The sequence below is a fragment of the Drosophila arizonae genome, chromosome X (genome assembly GCF_054131065.1).
Source record: "Drosophila arizonae isolate 15081-1271.41 chromosome X, UAZ_ARI_1.0, whole genome shotgun sequence".
In the NCBI taxonomy this organism is placed as follows: Eukaryota; Metazoa; Arthropoda; class Insecta; order Diptera; family Drosophilidae; genus Drosophila; species Drosophila arizonae.
Genome location: NC_142927.1, coordinates 13,427,896 through 13,451,145, shown reverse-complemented (window position 1 = coordinate 13,451,145; position 23,250 = coordinate 13,427,896). Strand labels below are relative to the sequence as shown.

Here is a 23,250-nt window from a genome sequence, read left to right as displayed (position 1 = left end):
AAGCACAGAAGCACAACAACAATTGGAAACAGCTCAACTGATCCATGTCATCGAAGCAAGAGCGAATTGAACGAAATTAGTTTATAAACTAGCTCATAAACAAATAAACATTAAACTTTACCATCAACAGATAAATATATAGAAGTCAAATTGAACTAGCTCATGAGCAAATTATACCAACTGACACTTGTAGCGAAATTGAACTAGACCATAAACTAGTTCATAATTGACAATGTTATCGGCTCAAATCGAAAATCATATCGATAGGCAAACAAGAAAAATATTCTCACCGTATCCTCATCGTCATCGGTATTATCGACTTGCTCCAGCTGCAGCTGCCGAGCCAAGGTGCCTCCGCCATTGTGCGTATGATTATGGAGATCCTTGGGCGTGGACTCCTCGGAGATGACCGACTCTGAGGGCAGATTATCGACGAATGCCACAAAATTGGTCAGCGGCTCAGCGGCTGTCGGTGGCGTGGAGGCTGTGGAGTTGCCCAACGATGTGACCTTATTATTAGTCGCATTGACTTTGGCTTGGCATGGAGATTTGGTGCTGGATTTGATGGTGCTCATGGTGGTGGTGGTGGTGGTGGTTGTGGTGGTACTGCTGCTGATGCAGCGGGAGTAGCGTGTGTTTAGCTTGATGCTGTTCTGCGGCGATGCCAACGATTGGGGCGAGGGCGTGGTCGATGGCATTTGCAGCTGGCAGCTGATGTCACCATCCCCATCGCCATCGATGTCCCCATCGCCGACCCCATCGCCATCGCCGTCGCCTAAGCGGAGCTGTTGTTGTATAAGACGCTCAGCTTCCAGCAACAGCTCATCCACGGAACGCATGTCTGAGCTGTCTGCAAGGCGGTTCACCTCCTGGAATATCGTCTCCGGATCGGCGGGCTCCAGGGTGCAGTCCTGTTCCTTGGCCAAAAACTCGATGATCGAACTGCTGCTGGTGTAGTCCAAGACACTGCTCACATCTCCATTAATGGCGTCTGTGTGTTTGTTTACACTCTCACTGTCCGCCTGCCGGGGGCGAGGGCGTGAACGTGTCGACGCCATGGGCTGCACCTTGGACATTTTCCAGCTGCAGTTACAGTTGCAGTTGCAGTTGCACCTGCTCTCACTCTCACTCCCACTCCCGCTCTCTTCGCCCCCTCTCGCTCGCTCTCCACCACTGGCTGCTGTTGTCTTTGCACACACGCTCACGCACATACACACACAGCTGCAGTGGCGCTGCGTTTTGTTTATTTGTTTTGCCTTGTTGTTGTTCCTCTTGTTGTTGTTAGTTCTTTTATTTTATCAATTTACTGCTTTGAAGATAATCTTGCATCTGACTGCCACCGTTGCCGTCGTCGCGCACTCTTAAATCTTAACAGCAATACGCTTATAAAACTAAAAAATTAAAAACTACTTATTTTTCTCGTTTAATTTTTACGCTCGCATTATTTTTCCGTCTTGTTTGTACAATTGCCATAAATTACGACTACTGCTGCTTTTGACATTCGCCCGTTCACGTATTCACTCCACATCTAACAGCGTGACTCCACAAATAACAGTACGCGCTGTTATTAACAGTTTTCTATGTTCAAATTTTATCGAAAAGCAAAAAAGAATACAAAATAATTAGCAACATATTAAAAAAAAATTTCTAATTGGATTGTAATTTTGCGCCAGTTTTTTATAGGCTAATAGGCTCGTACGTTTCGATTAATTGAGTAAATTTGTTGATATTATTATAACATTTTTATGCAAACAGCATTTCATATAGTTGAAAAATTTCTCAAACTTACATTTTATTGGACTTCCACAGCGTAATTAATTTAAAAACAAAAAATAATAATTTCTATGAAATTTTATTTCATTTTCCCCAATATTTCCATTACGAATATTTAATAAGAAGCGGACAAATAATTTTCTTTAAATTTTATTTTAGATTTTTTTCAAGAACAATTATCATATATATGTATATATAGATTTATATATATATATATATATATATATATATATATATATATATATATATATATATATATATATATATATATATATATATATATATATATATATATATATACATAATATACATTTATAGTGTTTAAAGGTATTCTTAAATATATAGATTTTTCACATTATCCACAAATTTTAAAACAAAAAATAAATACATATTTAATTTGTTCCCGAAATTGTGTTTTTTCTTTTACATAGATACATATATATACATATATATATTTATATATCTTGTTTTTATCTCAGTTGTAAGCCTAAATATGACATTTTTGTATTTCGTTTTAGTTTATCTTTTATAATTTTAAACATACACATAATTTCATACATACACTGTTGGTTTTTTTTTCGTTTTCTCTTCTATTTATGGATAAAGTTTTTTGTTTTACTTAAACACTAAACGCATAAAATATTTATATATTTCTTGTTTTTCTCTTCTTTACTCTATACATGTACAAGTGTGTGTGTGTGTACTAGTTACAAAAAAAAAAAAAAAATATTATAAGTGTAATAGTAAAATATGAATAGTAGATACATTAAATAATAACTAGTTTTGCTCAGAATAAAATCGTTGGAAAAAACAATATGTACAGTGGATTGCGTGTAAATACATAATAATAATAATTATAGTTAAATATATAATAATTGCTAGTATTGCTTATGACTATATAACGTACACATTATCAGTAGTTAATTTGGATCTTTGAGTGTTTGTCTGTGTGTTGCGTGTGTATGTGTGTTGTGTGTGTAGTTAAAACGCTGACCATGCTCATGAAATTTGCTATCACTTTTTGTTTTTTTTTTTTTAAATACAATAAAATATTGCAAAGCTAAGCTAAAACCCAGGACAGAGCCGAGCAGAGCACAGCATAATTCTATACATATATAAACACATATATATCTATATATATATATATATTCATTCACATACATATTAGTAAATAAATAATTAATCGTCATCTATTACGAAACAACATAAATAGTTATTAATTTGGTGGCAGGGTTTTATGTGGATGGCATTTAGCTATCCATAGATTTGGCTTCATGCTCATCCAGCATTGATTATCTGTGACTGCTGTACGTCTTGAAGACACGCGGCATGCTGCTGCTGCTGCTACTGCCGCCGGTGCTGCTGCTGCTGGTTGTGGTGTTTGTGCTGCTGCTGCTGTTGCTGCTGCTATTAGTGTTGTTGTTGCTCACGGCCGTGCTGCTGGCCGCCTCCTGCGCCTGCTGGTGCTGTTGATGATGATGATGATGCGTCGTCGTCTCCAGATTGAGTGGCATCGGCATCGTATGATCCTCATCAGCATGCTCATAGATATAATCACGCTTCTTGAAGTTGTCAATGATCTTCTTGGTGGACTTCATGTGCGCCACAAAGGCGGCCTCCAACTGTAGCAATTCAACAAAATCATTTATATAGATGGATATACATATGGATATGGGAATAGGCTTTACGTACACTGGATGTCAGATTCATAAAGGTGTGATATTTCTCCAGGACGCCAATGATCTCCTTAAAGCTATTGCCTCGCAGTTGTTGTCTCACAATTGTTTCGTTCTGCTCATTGTCCGTGATCAGGTTGCCGATTAATATCGCCGCATAGCTGCCCTTGAGCGTGTGCTCCATGTGATGTCCAGCGCGTTGCACAACTGTAAATTGTTACATAAATTAAATTAGACTCATATAGACATACATATAAAATATAAATATATAATCTACATCGACACCTATTTATCTCTCAATCTGCACTTGCGTAAACTTTCTTGTTTATATATCTTCCTTCTCTTTCTCTATATTTCTCTCTCTCTCTATCTTTCTTAGCTAAGCTTTTCCGCTTATTCAGAACTGTCTCCATTTCCAATGAATTGTTTTATTTACCTCCCACCTCAAATAACTTATTCTTTGGTAAATATTCAAAGTCTATTTCTTTGTAAATCAATATATAAATCAATATATCTTGGCCTGGCTTCAATTACCAGCTCTGCCCAGCTGGCTGAGTGGAATGTAACTGAGACACTCAAATTTCAACGCATATGGATGATGTTTACGCAGAATTTCATATTCCCGGACAGCGAATCAATATAAACAAATGGACAGCTTGCTGGCTGATATTGAATATTGAATGAGAGAAACTTGATTCCCGCCTGTCGATCGGTAAGAAACTTACGATTGTTGACCGTCTCCTCGACCTCCTCCTGCTTCTTTTTGCTCTTCTCGTTGCTCTCCAGGAAGGCATCCGTGTTCTTCTCCACCAACCTGCAAGCGAACGAGAATTAGTTGATGAACAAATCAGATTATGGACCTTCTCACGCACCTGGCTAGCTCCTCACACTTGTAGAAGTACTCGAGCAGCGCCTGCACCGCGCTGACGGCCAGATCACCAGGCGTTGGATTGTCCGCCACGTATTCGGCAGGCGCAGTCGCCTGCATCAGAGTGGCGCGATTTGACGGCGTGTGCATGCACAAGTTAATCAGCAGGGTGAGCACCTGGAGGAGACACAAATGACAGATGAGAATATGACTATGCTAATGGGAATATGACGAGGCATGGGATGCAGCGTATGACTGGCTAGTGTGACTCACCAAAATGCTCAGCTCGAAGACGCAGCGATCCGGAATGTAGTTGGATGCGAGTAGCAGCAGATGGAAGCTCGTCTCGATGACATCGCTCCGTTTACCCAGCAGCTCGGCGCCCAGCGAGGGCTGCGCCTCGTTGAACGTGTGCGTCAGATTGATGAGCACCTTCATGACGGGTATCAGGAGCTCACGCATCGCCACGCCCGGATGCTCCTTGCTGCTGCTCTGCTCCGCTGTCGACGGATGCAGCAGCAGCTGTCGGTCGCAGAGGCGATAGAGGAAGCACAGTGTGTCCACGGCCCGTCCGTTGGCATAGGTGAGCATATACCGTTGGTTCGCCTCGTTGTGCTGCGTCACGTTCTCGAGCACCCGCAGACAGCGCGCCACCGTTTGCATATTGTCGAGCAGCGCCGGCTCCCAGTTGACCAGTGCCATGTCTTTTGCCGCTGTCTCAATCACCGGATCGCAGAAGTTCGAGATTGTCTTGATGATGTGCTCCAGGCCGCCCAGCTTGCGCAGATCCTCCTTGAACCATTCGCCCGCACGTTTCGATGTCAGCGAGAGCAGCGTCTCCATGGCCAAAGTGCCCACCGTAATGGACTCCACGTTCAGGTGAGTGCCCTTGCCCTGCGCCTTGATCTCCTCGCACAGCTCGCGCACCTTCTGCTTGTTGCGCTCGTAGATGGGTCGATCTGTGTGCGCGGCCACGCCCACACCTTCAGCCTCCAGCAAATTGATCATCAGCTCGAGTGAGTCCCGATCCAGATCCATGTTGAGGCCCTCCTGTGAGAGTATGTACATAATGGCCGAGGTGCACAGACCCAGGCTCAGATCCTGGTTGGCATCGGAGAGCGCCTGCAAGGGATTACACAAAGAAAGAGAGAGAGAGAGAGAGAGGGAGTCAGACTAGCTATTGGCTTGCATTGAGAACTTTTCCCACACTCACCTTGAAGAACTTGGTGACAACGCCGTGGGCGCGCACATGCATGCGGAAGGCGGGCGTCATGCATTTGGTGGCCAGCTGCAGGGCGGACAGACAGCGGGTGGGCAGCGGATTGTGCGGCTGCAGTGCGTCCAGTATGTACTCCACATCGTCGTACATCTCCTGGTACTCGCCAATCTCCTGTATCTGGTGCGCAGTCTTCACATTCCGCACCACGGTATAGTACTCCTTTGTCTTACGGTCCACCCGGAGACCCGTGCGATCGCCAGCTCCGCCGCCGGCTGCTCCACTGCTGCCATTGCCACTGCCGGCACCACCGCCGCTGCCCTCATCCGCGCTCGGCTCCATATCCATGTCGAAGGCGTCGCCAGATGTCGCTGCCAAGGATTGAGCATTGTGCTGCGGCTTGGCCAGTCGGCTCAGCTTGCCCAGGGCGGGGCTCTCGCCGCGCAGGGCGGAGCTGCTGCAGGTATTGTTGTTGGAGTTGCTGTCGCCAAAGTCGCCGTAGATGGCATCGATGGCTGCCGCCTTGCCGGCAGCCGAGCCGTCAGCCTTGGCACCGACGCCGCCCGCTGCTGTCGAGGCGGACGCATTGCTCGCATCGCTGCCCGTGCCGGCGCCATTGGCCTCCAGCGCCGCATCCCAGCTGTGCTTGTACAGCGCCCGCTTGGCCACCGTCGCCTGCTCAGCCTGGTCTGAGGGCACCAGCGCCCGGCTCTTGAATATGCTGCCCTTCTTCTTCGAGATGACCAGCTTGACGGCGCCGCGTTGCGTCTCCTCGCTGCTGCTGACATTGGTGACGCTGACGCTACTCGCGGTTGGCTCTGCCCCACCGGCGGCGGCCGTGGCAGCAGCAGCAGCGGCTGCAGCAGCGGCCGCTCCACCCGGCATCTGGTTGTCCAGCGTGATGGTGCGCTTGAACTTGTCCTTGAATTTGAAGTCACGCGGCGGCGGCGACGAGGAGGAGCCATCGTGCTGCATGGAGGACCCATTCGAGGTGTTCGACAGCTCGTCCATGCCGGGATCCGGTTCCGCGTCCCCATCCAGCTCTGTGTGCGGCACCTTGGCCGGCGTTGGCTGCGCCTCGCTCAGTTCCTGGCTCAGCTGCTCCGCCTCCGACGTTTCGGCATGCTGCAGCAACTGTGTCACCTGCTGATTCTTGCGCTTGCGCCCGTAGCTGCGCGTGCCCGCAACACCGCCAGCATTGGAGCCACCATTGTCGGTGGCGCGACTGGCCTCAGCCTTCGCCGACAGATTCGCAGCAATCTTGTTGATGTTGTTGTTGTTGTTGTTGTTGCTGCTGCTGTTGTTGTTGTTGCTGCTGGCTAAATTGTTGTTGATGGCGCGCGCTGAGGCACGTCCACGTCGCGGCACTGCCTCATTGGCCGACGCCTCGACTGCCTCCGCCAAAGCCTTCTCTGGCGACTCAGCCAATTCCGTGCCCTCAGCTGTTGCAGCTGCCTCCAGTCGCCGGCTGCCACGCGCCCGTGTCGCACGCTTCGTGGGCGAGGTCGTAGTCGTGGTGGTGGCCGTCGTGGATGTGGGCGATGCCTCTGTGGGCTTGGCGCGCGCTCTCGTGCGCGTCTCCGTCGGCGCCGTGGCCTCTGCCGCATTATTGTTGGCCTTGCCACGCGCACGTCCTCGCGTTGTGCGTTTTGGCTGCTTGGACTCGGCTGGAGCCGAGGCCGTATCATCGGCGCCATTGAGCCGCGGCACCGCGTCGCCACGCAGAACCGCCAATATGTCCTGCTGCAGCGGCTGCTCCACGAGCGGCAGATGACCGTCCATTTGGTCTGTGCCTCCTGCAGCCGCGATTGCTGTTGTGGCGGCTGATGCTGCTGCTGTCGCTGCTCCAGCTCCAGTTCCGCCAGCATTGGTGCCATCCATGGTCATCATCATGGACTCCAGGCGCGACTCAATGTCCGACGGCGGCGCCACCAGCGACGAGTGCTGGCTGGTCTCCAGGTCGCTAGTGATGACACTCGAGCCGCGACTGCGTATCACACAGCTGTCCTCCTGCACGGCCTGCGCCAGCAGCTGGGGCGTGCTGTTGCCCTTGGATGAGATGCTGCCCAGCACCGAGGACTGCGAGTCGAAGTCGTGATCCGAGCGTGTCGTCGGCGATATGACCGAGCCCCGATGCAGTTGCTGCTGCAACTGCTGCTGCTGTTGCTGCTGGTGTTGCTCGTTCGCCAGCGCCAGATGCGGTGAGGGCGTCTTGAACTCGGAGCTCTGAGCCAGTTCGCTGGCCGTGGAGGCTGTCACTGGCTGAGTGGGCTGCACCTGTTCGACTAGCTGGGCGTGCTTGAGGTGTTTGTGCTTTTTGCTTTTGGATTTCTTTTCGCTGCGCGACTCCTCGCCGGCGGCTTTGGCAGCTGCGGCGGCGGCTGCTTTGGCAATTGCGTTCCGAATGACGTCCGTTTTGATGATCAGTTTCAGCCGTTCCTTGGGCGGTTTGTCTGGTGAGATTTTCACTGTGCAATAGTTAATTTCAGGTGGCTCCTCTTCTTCCTCTTCGTCCTCCTCCTCCTCCTCTTGCTCGCCCTCCTGCTCGTCGTCGTCGTTGTTGCTAGCGCCGCTGCTGCTATTGTTGTTGTCAACCGCTGACTGCGCTAAGGATTCCCTGTTACCGCCCGCTATTCCGTCGTTGTCGTCCTTCCCTGACTTGGCCGGCGGCTGTCGCAGAGGTTTCACAGTGATTTTTGGTGCAGGAACTATAGCATCGATTGGATGATCATGCAGCGCATCGTTGGGCGTCTCGTATGACATGTGCTGCTGGGCAGGCGAACAATTTGGCGGCTCCTCGCTGTCCGTGCTGACTAGACGTGAGGTGCCCTGCAATGGAGAAGGCTAAATGAATCTACTGTTGATAGCCAAACATTTCTCTCTCTCCAGCTGTCTCTTTCTATTCCTCCTACTCTCTGTGTTTGTCCCTGCCTATGTAGGATAGTTGATAGTTTTTGTTTTTTTTTTATTTCAGCCGTAATTAACACTTGGCTAACGGCTGCGACAACTGTCGCACAACACACACAAACGGCTACTGTGCCCAAGCGGCGGCCGCAGTCAAATGAAAACGCTAAGAAATAAACTGAACGAACGAAAAAAAAGAAAAGAAACAGAAACTCAAGAAAAGAAATGAAAAAAAAAACTCCGTTTAATGTAAAAGCGCGCGTAATTTAACACTGTGCTGCTTGTTGTTGTTATTGTTGTCGCTTTCTCTTTCCCACACACAGAGCGCTTCAAGCCGACCAACAATATGGGGTTGAGTGCGTTAGTATAAGTGCATGTGTGTCTGTGAGCGCGATGAGTGCGAACGACTAAGCGAATGAGTGAACGCGTGAGTAAGCGAGAGACAGAGAGGAATCTCCTCTCACTGAGCGCGTCACTCGTGCGCGCTCAGCTCAACGCACAGTGGTTGATCAGACGACAAAAATGTGTCAACTCAGCACAAATGCAAATCAGCTAACTTTGGGTAATTGGAGAATCAGCGAATTGTCATTTGGATTATCCAATTGATCCATAAACAAAATATACTAGACTCTGCACTCTACTTAGATAATGGCTCGTTATGGAATATTCCTTATCAAACTCTCTTAGCGTAGATAAGAGCACTTCTGATTGTAAAAAAATATATATGGTAGATTTTCAATCGATTTCGTGAATTCAAATTGTCAAAATCATACCAAAGAAAGTAATCGAATTATTACCCTAAACTAAATAGTACGAATTTGATTTTTGAAAATAATCTATGGGGAAAACGACTTGAAATTTAAATTCTGAAGGCTTACTTATTTGTTAATTTAAAGCAGTGTTCCTATTAATTATTGGACAAAATGACATTATCATATATTATCTATCTATATAAATCATCATTTTGTCAGTATCATCTATTTCCCTTATGAATTCTTTCAGTCATCTATCACCCTACACATATCATATTTATCCATCCATCTGTCTACATATTTACATATCTGCCTATTGATCTATAAATCGATTATTATTTATCATTCTATGTGAATATGTGAATAATATATAAATCTTTCAATACATATATCCATTATACAGCCATATATAAATATATGTATATATCTGCCTCAATCAATTTGAGAGTCTATATAAGATCACTATAATAATATCTCAAGTATTGAGTATTTTTATAATCTAACATACAGATATAAAACTATAAAAAAATTTTCATCTGTCTATATCCTATATCTCAAATGTATATGAAGCTGTATATATATATATCAGAGTAAATCTTCGATTAGCCGTGGTTAAGTTTTTCTTCCTAAGCTTTCCCAATACAAATCGAATCTTAAAGCCACAGCAACTCACTTTGGAAATGCGTAGAACAATTGGCGGATGCTCGGGCGTTCGGGAAGCACTAGACGAGGCAGATGGCACTGTGGAAGCAGAGGATGCTGCGGCTGCTGCTCCTCCTGCGGAGCCAATAGCTGCTACACTGGGCGCCGTCGTGGGCGGAGGAAGCGATGGATTGACATCCGCCACTGCAGCTGCCCCGGCGGGGAGTGCTGTGGACACCGATGCCAATGCAGGGGTGGCAATCTCATGTGATGCTGTTGTCGTTTCGGGCGCTCGCGTTTTGGGAATGATCAGATCCTTGATGGGCGTGGGATAGCGCTCGTCCTCATCCACTTCGCAGTAGTTGACCGCTTTGCGAGCACGTCCCAAAATCCGTGACGGCGGCGCCTCTGGCTTTAGTTTCTTTTCCTCCTTCAGCTTCTTTTTCTTGCCCTTGGGCTCGGCTGCGGGCGATGCACCGGTAGCTGTGTCCATATGCTCGGCATCTAGGGCCAGATTGTCGCCCAGTTCGGCGGCGCTAAACGCACCGGGCGTTAGAGCGGCCGTCGCCGTAGTTGCCGCTGCCGCTGCCTTCTTCTTGGGCGACTTTCGCTTCCGCTCTGCGGAGTTGCCTTTCGCCAGCTTCAGCTTGATGGGCTCCCGTGTGGGCGTCATGTGTATCGCCGTCGATGCCTGATCCCGCATCGGCGACGTGCCGGCCACACAATGCGGCAGCTGTTGTATAATCTGTGCTATCACCTCCGGCGGCGCCGTGTTGCGAGATTTGAAGAACTTCTTCGGCTTTGGTGGCTCCGGCACCGACACGGACATATCATTCGGATCGTGATCGTGCGTGGAGGCCGGACTCTGAGCAGGACTCGCGGCGGCAGCAGCAGCCGCAGCCGCTGCTGCCATCGGATGCAGAGCGGAGAGTGTGTAGGTGCGGGTCGAGGTGAAGCCCATCTTGCCCCATTTGCCAACGGTGCCCACGGAGCGGGCAACTGTTGGCCGATTTGTGTTCTCCTTCTCCTTGCAGAGCGAGTCCAGCGGCACCACAATGTTCTTGCCCCAGCGCGACATCTTGACCAGATGTCAGTCGTTCAGCTAGCGTACTTCAATTCGAGTTTCGCCTGTGATTCAATTTGTTGTTTACACTTCTTCTATGCGATGGTTGGCGCGCGTGGCCGTTTGATGGCAATTGCAACAATTACACTGCAAGTGGAAGATTGGAATCATTAGAAATGTAATCACTCAATATCACTTGTCAAACTGCAGTTAACTCTTCATTTAATTTACTGAAGTATTGCAAAGGAAGCACTTTTAAGCGGAGCTTCCCGCAGCAGCAGCAGCAAATGTCAAGAGGCAACAACAACAAAACACAACAAATTAACTGCCGTAAGCATAGCATGCGTGCGAGCGAGCACACACTAGTGTGTGTCATTGCGCGCACACTGTGCGAGCGCGAGCGATTTACCATTTTTATTATTGCCAAAAAGAAAATAGTAAAAAAAAACAAAAAAAAAAAAAAAAGAAGAGAGAAATACGCACACACTCACAAATGGCAAAAACAAATCAATGCACATTCAATTTATTTGTTGCACTTGTTATTTGGTTTGTATCTTGATTTTCCTCAAACTGTACAAATTGTATTGATGCTCTGCTTCATGCTCACCTGAAACAAAACATTTGTGTTGCAGCCAATGTTTGTTGTTTGTTGTTGTTGCTGTTGTGCTGCGTTTATTGCGTGAATGCATGTGCGTGCGTGTGTATGCATGCATATGTGTGCACGAAAATCTCTGTTGCTCTGTATCGTATGTATGTATGTGTGCGAGCAGGAATGCAATAAAACAGAAACAGACAGAAACGTCGTCGTTCGCTTATTGGCGCAATTTTGTGTTGCACGCGCGAATTTTTTTTGCCGTTCAGCTAGTTTTCGCGTTTTTGAACGCACTTGTATCAGATCAACAGAATTGTTATTATATTAACTAACGCACTATTGCCGCAGGCTGCTTATTTTGCATAGTTAGTGGCAATTGCATGTTTTTTGTTGCACACATTTTCCACCACTTTTAACGCAGCGCATACGAAAATCGCAACGAATCAGGTACAACAACAGTTACAGATTATATACATACAAATCGCTGAAACTATTGCACATTGCGAATACGCGCTCGATTGCGTTGGTAATTGTATGTTTGCCGAATTGTTAAAGCAATTGAAAATCTCGCAAAACACACAAAAATATTTAATTTTTTCTTCGCAACTACGTTTTAGAGTGACCAAATTTTGTTTGCGTTGTTCAGCTTGACATTCACCACGAACGACACAGTGTTGTCTTTTATTGTATTACGTGACTCTTTTTTGCGTTTCGCGCTTCTCAATAAGCGCTAACGTTGCGCACTTTGCGTTACGTTGCGCATGTTGCCCTGCCAACTTTCAGTGAACACAAATACGCGCTCAGCCTTCATACTCGCAGCCAACTTCAAGCTTAGGCGTAGCCAACTTCAAGTAAGCGCCAGATTTAAATTGCTTGCATTTATTTGGATATTGATTAAAAATTTTAATTTCATGGTTTATTAATGAGCTTAATGTTATTGGCAACACTCTGCTGACCATTTACTATATAAGCCAATGGATCATCTTTGCTAGACTCCATCAAATGCTCGCACGATGTTTGGTTGATGGCAAACATGAAAGATAAGTCAATATCGTATCTTGGCAATTTCTCTCGCAAAAATGTTATCACATTATCGCCCAGTGTTGGTTGTCGCGACAACAACAATGCGGATAAATAGCGTGGATGCTTTTTCTTCTCGGCACAGTGCATAATCAGGCCCCAATTTTTATAGTCCGTGTCCAGTACATAGGTATTATAGATGCCCTCATCTATGCAGGATAAACATTTATTAAGCATATATATTCGCCTTGATTTCGATCTTACATATATCCTCAGTGTGCATCCAGTGACCGGGCGTGCCAAAGTCCGGTATTAGCCATGTGATGTTGCCCTGTAGTTTCTCGCGCAGCGGATCCTCCGCATAGATGTAGCTAAAATTCATGGTTATCTGCAAGTGTAATTGGACGTATCACTATCACTCTATCGGACATTGCACCTGTATATCTCTCTATCCTAGGTATAGATCTTAGGCATCAACCAATCAAGAAACCAGTCTGCAGTCAATTCTTCTTCTTGCACCTTGAGCTGTTGACTATCCGTCAATCAGTCAGTCAATCAATAGCTGTTCTTAATAATATTAATCATCCACCGTGCTGTCAGTCAGTGTAACAGTTAGTCAATCAACTTTTCTTAAATCATCTCAAATGGAATATGTATATGATTTCTTCGCCCATCAGTCAGTCAGTCAGTCAATCAATGCTTCATAATATATAATAACTTTCCCTTTAGGCTAGCCTGTTTGTATACTGCTGCTTATGCAACCCAGTCAATCAATCAATCAATCACTGCTATCTCATTCGACTCGTACTCACGTGCTGATCCTCACTGGAGAAGGCGAAATTACTGCGCATACACGCATACTCGGGCAGCTCCTCGGTGGATGCGTAATATTGAACCACATGCCAATTGCCCATCATTAGCTCCAGATCAAAGTTGCGTATGGCGCGCACCTGTCGGTGGGTGGGGATGGGAAAATCATGAGAGTAACAGTGTAGGTGTGTGCATGAGTGTGTGTGCGTGTGGATGTGTGTAGAATGCACTTGTAGAAAGCTAACACATAAATATAAATCAGAATAACAACAGCAAAGATTCATTGAGGCAAATGTGCGTGCCAGCTGAAATTAAGCCACACACACATACACACACACAATCACACAAGTGTCTAGTTGCATGTCACTTTGTGCATTTGTTCAATTTGTATCTTTAGCTTTTGGCTGTGAGTTTTACAAGTGCAGCAAAAAAAAAAAAAAAGAAACTGATTGGCTAGCAGATACCCTGTATATAATTGAGAGTAAGTATATATTTCTATGTATATCCCTATCCCTATAGACGTCCTAGCTTCTCTAGCATCAACTGTCATTGCCATAGTTCACAGTAGCTCTGTTTAATATGAATTTGTATTATATGTATTGTCAATTGTTAATTTTGTATAAATCCGATTTAGAATAAAGATATACACATATCCCCACTTCAACGAACACGCAGCTTCAAAATTTCCAGGGTATAGAACAGAAATCGCCTGTCAAAGCTGCGACGCGACGCGGCCAATGGCGATGCCGTTGCTGACGTTGCTGCTGGCAGCGACAGCAACAGCAACAGCAACAGCGCTGGCAACGGCAACGTCGACTGCGACACGCGGTCCGTCAACTCAGGCACTTAGAAAGTGTGATTGATTTTGGCATCAGTGTGCGCCCATTTCTTTGCCCCCAGACACATTCTGAATGGGAGCCTGGCTGACTCGCATATTGATGAGAGAAGATACACACACACATACTCACACACTCTCACTTCATGGACATGCAAATGTTTGCTAAGCATTGCGACAAAAACTGAGCACTTTACGAATTTATAATGTTTTTTTTTTCTGTTCCAACAAATCTTTGTTCTATTTGCAATTGCTTTTGCTCCACTGTCAACTGTATTGTGTGGGCTGTGGGTGGGGCAGACTCACGTTTGGGCATTTTTTGCGCAGATCCGTGCGCTTCTTGCTGAGCGCCGTGTAGCTGTTAAACTTCAGCCAGGCCGCTGCACTGGGCAGTTCCGTTAGATCGAGGAGTAGCTGAAGCAGCAGCAATGGCAGCACTTGAGCCACCCGATGCCAGAGCAGCATGCTGATAGATAATATTGTGCGGATAAGGATAATTTGTGTTGCTCTCTATTATGACTGTTGTTGCTCTTCCTCTTCTTCTTATTGTTGTTTGGTTTTTATCCGTTTACTTAGAGACGTGCGCTGCCCTCAGCGTTGTGGCTGGCTGACTGGCGAACGGATGCCGCACAGCGGATTCACTCTTAACGGATAAGACGCCATGTACCAAGTACATACATAAATACACACATATTTACATACATAAGTACATATACAAATATTACACATAGTATTTATGTAGAGTTTTATTAAAATATTGCGCGTTCTTTTTGTCGTCGCAGCTTATTCATTATCGTAGCTGAAAATAAAACACATACACACACACACACATACATGCAAGCAAAGAGTTGCATGCCTTGAGTTGATGGCTTAGCTATTTTATAGCTAGATTTTTGTAGTGCTTATAGATTATGCAAATATTATTTTAATCAATTACATATAAAAACTAAATCAAATATATACCACAAAGGATAAAATACAGTCAGGCAGTGGCTGTTGGCTGAATTAATTTCAGATTCACTCAATTTGCATATCATTTCGCTTTTTTCTAGCTCACTCTCCTTGCGCTGCACTGATTCAATGAGCTAGCGGTACTTTTGCGAATCAGTAAGCAACAGTGGCGCACACACTGACAGCAAATCTGTGTGTGTGCGTGTTTAGTGTTGCAATGCGTCATTTTTTTCAACATGAATATTGATATTGGAATAAAACAAATGTCTTCCATCATCAGCCTCTTATCAGTTTCATAAATATGTATGTATGTTTGTTTGTATGTATGTATGTACGTATTTGTGTTTTTGTATATATGCATAGTTGTGATTCGTGCTATTTCCAATGGCGCTGGCACCACTGTGCACGCTTCTACTTTGGATTCCACAGACGGTGCAGAGCGACAAGTATTTTTGGCCGCATTTGGAATTTTGGCGAGCATATTTCCAGTTTAGTTTTATATGTGTTTTATTTTTACCAAATTGCGCTTTTTGCGCAGTTCCCTTTGACGGTTTCGTGAAGACCCTAGCAACAGGCTCAACATGCGTGTATAAACGCATAACTTTCTTTCTCTCTGATAAAGATGAAATCTGCTTCTCTGTTTTCTTCAGCTCTTTTCTTTTCTCTGTTGCCTTGCAGTGGTAGTTTTTTGGTGAGACCGTTGCAAAAGGTATGCAGCAAACAGGAAACACAAATTTATTCTTTACGATCGCGAGAACAGCCTTTGGACACTTTCTCTTTATTGCGAAACTCGTTGGGCGGCATTTTCACGCAGCCATCGCTGCCATTCGACATCCACAGTAAGAGCAGCAGCAACACCAACAATAGCATCCACATTCACTTGCACATCTCAGCACTTAGCATCCACATTTACAGTTGACAACGCTGGCAATTGCGTTCACGTTCGTGTTCTGCCGGCAGCAGGTGGGCCGGCAGCGCGCTGACGTCGAGGCTAGCAACGCGAGCAGCGTCTTCACTTTCCTTCTTCCGCCTGCGCTTGCGTTGCGTCTGCGTCTGCGTCTGCGTCTCTGTCTGGCTTGGTCAGTTGGTTAGGCAGTCAGTCAGTCAGTCAGTTAGCCAGTTAGTCAGTCAATTGGCCAGCCCAAATGCGGCGCAACTTTCGACGCGCTGCCGCTGCGATAGCGACAGCGACAGCGACTGCATCGCTTGGCCATGGCCACGGCCAGTTCCGGCTTTAGCGGTCATCTTACTGCAGATGCAGACGCAGACGCAAACGCAGACGTAGACGGACAGACAACTCAGCCAGGCGCAACGCACTTAAACGAAAAGCCGCTTTTTATGTGCGCCAAAAAGAAAGAAACAAGAAAAGAAAAGAGCGGCCAGCGCGAAAAAGGCGAGAAAACGACCAACGAGAAATGTCTCCTGATCGCACACGCACACACACACACACACACACACACATGCGCACGCATTTAAACGAATGAACAAACACACACGCACACACGCATAGGCGCTTACTTACACATGCCTCTGCGCTGAAGATGAATGAAAACAAGTCGATTTGATGCAACTGGTGGAGTGCTCGACTAGCCGCTGCCCTGTAGCTATGTATGATGATATAAATTGAGCGATATTTATTATATTATTATTTATTACTATTATTATTAGTATTGTTATAATATGATCTTAACATGATAGTTAGATCATATTATTTTTTGGAGAATTTATTACAAATATTTTTATACATTTAACAAATGAACTAGTATGTTATATTATTATTATTATTAATATTTGATATTTTTGGAATTGTTAATATTTTGTATCACCATAATTAATATCCTACGCCATTATTATACACTATTTATAGTCGGATATGCCGCTTTGCAACTTGTTGCCAAAGTCAAGCAATCGTAATTTGGTACAGGTACAAGTACAGGGTATGATCACTGGCAATTGGCGCATATGCCAAGGGCGCGGATAGCTCATCCGCTCGATTCACAGTGCGTGCAACATTGTTGCAATGACAAGAAGTGTGCCGACCGGCCCAAGGGGGGGGGGGGGGGGATGGGGATGGGTTAGGAATTGGGCGGCTAGATGATTGTTCGATTGTCTGATTGTCTGCCAGGCAGTCTACATTCTACAGTTCACAATTTACAATCTACAGATCATAATGTGAAATGACACTGTGCGAAAAACGGAATGAGTTGATGACTTATAACTTCTTTTTTTTTTCACAGTCTAGTGTTAGCTGCTGGCGTTAAATTTGTTTGAAATTGATTAGCTCAAGCTAGCTGTTAAAATTTGCCATGCAGTTAAATATATTTGGCAAGCGGTTTAAATTTAAGTGCTGCCAGCTGGTCAAGCACGAATTTAAGTTGTCATTCGGCAAACGAAATGATAATTTAACTGCTTGTCAACTTAATTTGAACTTTGGCAGGCAGTTGAAAATGTTTGAATATACGAATTGATAATATATCAAATTAAATAACAATTTCTAGGGTGAAAGCGGAAAATTTAACTGAATTTATGAGATGTGATGCAAAGTCTAGTATAAGGTCTAGTAAATATGTTATGCTATATTTGTATATACGAAATCTGATTCATGTAAATATAAATGTAATAGTTTTTCTTTCCTTTAACTTTCCATTCATCGTTTTATTTCACTTATTTCGTAATCATCTCAAATCGCATTTTATAATCTTAATTGTATTGAAGGTTTAATAAAATTTAATTGTTTGCTTGCTGTGCACCACTGTGCACTGTGGTCCGATTTCTTAATGAAGCAAAAGCGCTGGCCATTGAAATTACGTTTTTTTGCTTTTTTAATTTTTTTTTTTTTTGGACAAGACTGCAATGACAACAGCAATTACTACAGCAGCAGCAGCAACGACAACAGCAACAATAGCAGCAGCAGCAGCAGCAACAACAACAAAAACACAAAAGAGAAAAAGCTGTGCGTATTCGTAGAATGAGCCAATGCTCATTATGAGGTGCCAGATGATGATGATAATGATGTTGAGATGCTCTACACTGGAATGCCTCAAATGGCACGCCCAGCAGCTCACAGCAGCAGCAGCAGCAACAACAACAACAACAAGCCCCCCAGGTGACAAGCAGGTGGCAGGCGGCTCGTCTGGAATGTCAAACGTTTATTTGTCGGTAATTAAATTTGAAAATGATTTAAATTTCACCAGCGAATATTTGGAATTGGACTTAACACTTTCTTCTCTAGCCGGGCCGGGCCACGTTCCTAACACCAAACCCAAATCCTCAGTCGCTGTCGCAGTCGCAGTCGCTGTCGCTGCTGGCATCGCTGTCGGCGTCACAGCCTCTGGCTGTGGCAGGTGGGGCCACCCGCAAGCGGAACATGCCACAGCCCCAGCCACAGCCACAGCCACAGCCGGCGCAGCAGCAACTCGGGCCTGCTGTACGCACCCAGGTGAAGGCAGCGACAGCGGCAGCAAGACCAATTCAAAGATCAATTCGTCTGATTGGAAGATTTTTGTTTTCTATTTGCAATTGATTGATGCCTTTTTTCTTCTCAGCTGGCAGGCGGCAAACGCAAAGCCAAATGTCGCGGCTGGACATCGCTCAATGCACAACCATAGCAGCACCACTGCACCGCCAGCAGCATCAGCAGCATCAGCAGCCGCTGCTGCTGCACCATCCAAAACAAATTCATCAACATTCTCCGCGTTTTACTGCTGCCCAATTGGACTGAGAAGAATGCCAACTTGAAGTGCTCGGGGCTTGGGAATGCATACAACAATTGCTGCCTCCACTAATCATCGTTGTGGTTGCAATTCGTTAGTTTTTCTATTTTTTTTATTTTTTATTTTTTATCGATTGACTGTGCTCAGATTGAAAAAAGTGAAAATATCTTCTGCTGCGTGGGCTAAAGGCAGTCGGTCGGCCATTCAGCCGTCCATTCACATACCAAATTTCGGTAATCTGGCTTTTATAGCATTCGAGTTCGACGAGTTCGTCTCGATTGAGACTCACTGTCATTCATAGGTCTATAGAGCTTATCCAATTTGAGACATTTTAATCATAAAGTAGTTAAACAATTAAAGTATGTAGCTATATGTTTATGAAGATGTTGGCTTAAGCTCTCTTAAGCTTTAGTTTGATGTGCGTACATCATGATGTAAGACTTGTGAATAATAATGTCCATATATGTTCATAGCTATACAAAATAATAATATTATAAAATATAAAATATTAAATATTATTTAGATAGTTGATTGATTGACAAGCTGTTGCCACATTATTGGATATAAATATTCTCTGTTTTTCTTCCATAAGCTATAAGACATACATCATGATGTAAAACTATTATAACTCAGAGAAGCATATAGCTTGCCAGTTCTTAGTTCCTGATAGGAGTATTATATTTATTTGATTGATTTCACTTGATGTACGACTGATGAATTTTTCTATAATAAATTTTTACAATTGATTGACTGACTTTTATATGATGTAAGTCGTATGGCATGATGTACAAAGCTGAAATACATAAAAGAGAAGAATCGACTTGACTTTTGGCATGTAATGTATTTCATATCGTAGCATACATCATGATGTATGACTGATGTATGCTATAAAAACAAACACTGATAATAGACTGTGAAAAAAGTTTGTATGTAGAAAACATAAATTGTTGATGTCATTTTCAACAGCTTTGAGCTCTCAATAAATATTCATACATCACGATGTATGTATGTAATGTAGCTGACGTGCACATGAAATTCTGGCTGAAATCGTCATGTGCTCGGCCAGGCGCACCAGCTCATCTGTATGCGAATACTTTTGAGCAGTCAAGTGCTGTGGAACTGTGTCAGCTCGTTTTTGATCAATCATTGTAGTCAAAAGTAAGTTGGCTAAGAGTTATGGCTGCCGGCATGCTCGACGCATGCAATGTGGCTCTGACTGTGGCTGCAGCGCTCTCTGTGGCAAGCTTAAGTTATGCGCGGGCAGCTGCTCGTGCGTGCCCTTGCGGCTGCACCATCCATCTTGCCACAAACAACTAGCGGCACACGAGTCGATTTCATTTCATTTCATTCATTTGTTTGCGCATGCGTTGCCCAAACACTTTGCATACTTTACAATCAACGTCGCTCTCTCTCTCTCTCACTCTCCCCCCCTGCCTCTCCCATCACCATCTGGCGTCTCCCTCTGTCATCGCATATCGTTTTAGATGGGCTGGGATGGGTCCCGGTCTAGCGCAGCATTTCGAACGCCTCACTTCGTGATGCTATTTGCTGATCTACGATTTTGTTTTCGTTTGGAAAGTGCGTGTGTTACTTGTGTATTTTCTTTCATACTTCTTATACCCCGCGCCCATTCAACCCACATGGGGTATATCGTTGTGTCTGACAGTTTCTATCCCAGGCAGAAGAATTATTTGCTATTATTTTTCATTTATATGAAGCCATGCTGCCAAATTATTATTGTAAAACCTTTAATGGGCTAACTTCGAACTCCGAATTTTTATTGATTGATTGATGACAGCCTTTTCAGCGAGTTACCAAAAGCCTAACCTTTTCACATTAGTCGTATGCTATTAAAAACTTAAGGAAAGTAAATGTTACGGATGTTCGGATAGACTCCGAATTTATTTATGGACAAAATTGAGGTAAATTGAGGTTGTTCCATCTTTAAGCTGTGTAGGACTTGTATCAGTTTTTCAGTATAGTTATTCAATTTGGTCAAGAAAATTATCAAGCGAGTCCCGATCAACTCCGAATACATAGTTAAAGCACAGCAAGGGAATCAAATTCGGGTCAACTCCGAAATTTCATTTATTGTATATAAATTTCAATGAAGTTGCAACTAGGACAAATGTTGTTGATTTTCTAAAAGTAAAGATTTTCCAAATGCATAAGAAAACTTGCCATTGAATGATGTTCTAATGGAATTTATGGAAATTAGATTGACTCCGAAATCCCATGTTTATGCATATAATAGAAAGACTTTAATAAGGACTAATGCCTTTTGATCTGGAGAGCAGTTATATATTTTCCCATTCATATGTAATTCCTGTAAGATCATAATTCGATTTCTTTGTACTATATATACTGACTTCGAAAATGTTGATTAATTTTTTATTTATATATATTAATTTTTTTTAAACTTTCACTTTTTTCTTTTTCTAACTTTATTTCTAATTAAATAAATAAATCTGCATATGTTTTAGCTGTAGGATATGTTCTGGGCCACCAAGCTGTCGGATTTGTTTGCTAACTTTCATCTACGATCGGCAGAGCCATAAAAATAAACACATTAGGAGAGAAGAGCTGATCAGAAGAGGAAGAGCAAGAGCAGGCTGAAGAAGAAGCAGAAGTACTACACATGTAGGTACACACCGCAGAGTGTGGCGCCTCGAGGCCTCGCTCGCTGCCTTCTCAACGGTCAACTCAAAGACGAGTGAGTATCAGTTGGAGTATTCGCATGAGTACCTGTACGAGTGTGTGTGTCTGTCTGTGTGCCTGAGTAGTTGAGTGCCTGTGTTCGCACGCCCAGTTTGCCAAAAAACAAAAAAAAAAAAGAGACGGAAAAAATGTACAAAAAACGTTTCAAAACTGAGGCATGACAACAATAACAAAAGCCATAATTGATGAGTGGACCACTGCCCACTCCCTAAGCTCAGTCCCCTGCGTCTCTCCCTCCCTGCCTCTCGCTCTATCTCTTTCTCTCTTTGGGCGTTCGCTAGAGAGTGGAGCAACAGAAGAATCTTTTTGGACAGCAGCTAATTGACTTTCAATGTTTGGACCTGGTTTTTTGGCTCTTGCCGTTGCCGTCGCCGTCGCCGTCGCTGAGAAAGTGAAATTGATCGCACAGCAAGTGCCACATGCTGCATGCCTCATATGCCGTCGACTCTTGTCGAGGGCCATTCTAAGGATGGTGCTGACAAAAGGGAGCAGCAATTGGCGCAGTAGCTGGAGCTGTAGCTGTAGCTGGAGCTGGAGCAGTGCAGCCGCTTTCTAAGCCGCCTTAGCTGCGGCTGGGGATGAGTTGCATGAGTTGCAGCTTCAGTTGCAGCTTCAGCTTTTACCACGCATGCCGGCGACACTTAAAAGCGAAACGAAACGAAACGAAGCGGGCGAATATCAACAGCAACTAAAACACCAGCAAAGAGCAAGCTGTCAGAATGCTGCTCTCAAACAGTGGGCACTCGCACAGATACCCTGTAAAATTGATAATACATACTTAAATACAACTGAGTTAAGGACAACTGAACAAGTTTAACAACATTATATTATTATATATGCTATAATCATTAGCATTAGCATGATATAATTGGTATAACCATGGATTATCACAGTCATTGTCATTGTCATAAGCATTAGCTTTAAATTTAGCATTCTCATTATCATTGGCATAACTATTTGGATTATCATTCGTTTAGTATTATAATCGTAATTATTATTATTATCATCATTAGTATTAGAGTTAACATTAGCATTAGTATAAGTATTATAATTATTATTATCACTAGTAGTATTAGCATTAGCATTAGCACAGTAATTATTAGTAATCATTAGTATTACAATTAACATTAGCATTAGTATTAGTATGATTATGAGCAACAGCATCACTAGTTGTATTAGCACTAGCATTGGCAATAGTATTATCATTAGCATTAGCACAGTAATTATAATTATTATCATTAGCATTAGTATTAGAATTAACATTAGCAGTAGCATTAGTATAAGTATTAGCATTAGCAATACTAGTTTTTTTTTTTTTTTTTTTTTTTTTTTTTTTTTTTTTTTTTTTTTTTTTTTTTTTTTTTTTTTTTTTTTTTTCCTCTTCTGGGGCTCAAATCCACCTTGGAACCAGGAGATATCCCGCATTAACCTTCAAGGTGGAACCCCATTGTGTGCTCTAAATGAGCGTTGCCCTCTGTGTGCCTGCGTCCAGGTCATACTTCTTCCGCCGCAGAACCTTTTCGGCGAAGTCATAGACTTTTTTCCAAGCGTCTATGCTGCTGCACATTTGCTGTACTAACGTCTCTACTTTGACTTCACCTACTGTATCTGCCAGGTCGATTCTTTCTTCCGACCATCTTTTGCAATTGAAGAAGGTGTGTTCTGCATCGTCCATTGCATTTTCGCAGTAAATGCAGCTGGATTCGGCAGTTTTCCC

The 23,250-nt window shown here is 44.1% G+C and overlaps 3 protein-coding genes across 4 annotated transcripts in view; all 3 read right to left on the bottom strand.

Annotated features, from left to right (window-relative positions):
- LOC108618198 (uncharacterized) overlaps positions 1-1,526 on the bottom strand; it is a 31,146-nt gene extending 29,620 nt beyond the window's left edge. The window contains exon 1 of the mRNA XM_018014112.2: positions 291-1,526. Within this exon, the coding sequence (XP_017869601.2) occupies positions 291-1,211 (921 nt within the window). The 5' untranslated portion in view covers positions 1,212-1,526. The remainder of the gene's footprint in view (positions 1-290) is intronic.
- Positions 1,527-2,474: 948 nt separating this feature from the next.
- On the bottom strand, positions 2,475-12,149 carry wapl (cohesin release factor wings apart-like). Of its 2 annotated transcripts, none has more exons than XM_089473164.1 (8): positions 11,502-12,149; positions 9,863-11,041; positions 5,531-8,362; positions 4,591-5,439; positions 4,322-4,494; positions 4,175-4,263; positions 3,466-3,656; positions 2,475-3,395 (listed from the first exon to the last, which is right to left on the bottom strand). In XM_089473164.1, exons 2-8 carry the CDS (start codon positions 10,907-10,909, stop codon positions 3,066-3,068), a joined length of 5,511 nt encoding a protein of 1,836 aa, XP_089329290.1. In that variant the 5' UTR covers positions 10,910-11,041; positions 11,502-12,149; the 3' UTR covers positions 2,475-3,065. The 2 variants fall into 2 exon arrangements, with proteins under 2 accessions (XP_089329290.1, XP_089329291.1); XM_089473165.1 differs by having other exon boundaries at positions 11,965-12,149.
- Positions 12,150-12,349: 200 nt separating this feature from the next.
- On the bottom strand, positions 12,350-14,792 carry Karl (lipocalin/cytosolic fatty acid-binding protein Karl). The gene is made up of 4 exons (XM_018014167.2): positions 14,458-14,792; positions 13,319-13,456; positions 12,771-12,894; positions 12,350-12,715 (listed from the first exon to the last, which is right to left on the bottom strand). Exons 1-4 carry the CDS (start codon positions 14,614-14,616, stop codon positions 12,396-12,398), a joined length of 741 nt encoding a protein of 246 aa, XP_017869656.1. The 5' UTR covers positions 14,617-14,792; the 3' UTR covers positions 12,350-12,395.
- Positions 14,793-23,250: the final 8,458 nt, after the last annotated feature.

Bases quoted from the DNA above. Each gene is read 5' to 3' on its own strand.
- wapl (XM_089473164.1), bottom strand. From the start codon at position 10,909: ATGTCGCGCTGGGGCAAGAACATTGTGGTGCCGCTGGACTCGCTCTGC. The intron at 5,440-5,530 runs GTGAGTGTGGGA...AATCCCTTGCAG, and splicing joins TTGTCACCAAGTTCTTCAAG to GCGCTCTCCGATGCCAACCA. The intron at 3,657-4,174 runs GTAAGTTTCTTA...AACAATTTACAG, and splicing joins CGAGGAGACGGTCAACAATC to TTGTGCAACGCGCTGGACAT.
- Karl (XM_018014167.2), bottom strand. From the start codon at position 14,616: ATGCTGCTCTGGCATCGGGTGGCTCAAGTGCTGCCATTGCTGCTGCTT. The intron at 12,895-13,318 runs GTGAGTACGAGT...TTACACTTGCAG, and splicing joins TCTCCAGTGAGGATCAGCAC to ATAACCATGAATTTTAGCTA. The intron at 12,716-12,770 runs GTAAGATCGAAA...TATCCTGCATAG, and splicing joins GATGCACACTGAGGATATAT to ATGAGGGCATCTATAATACC.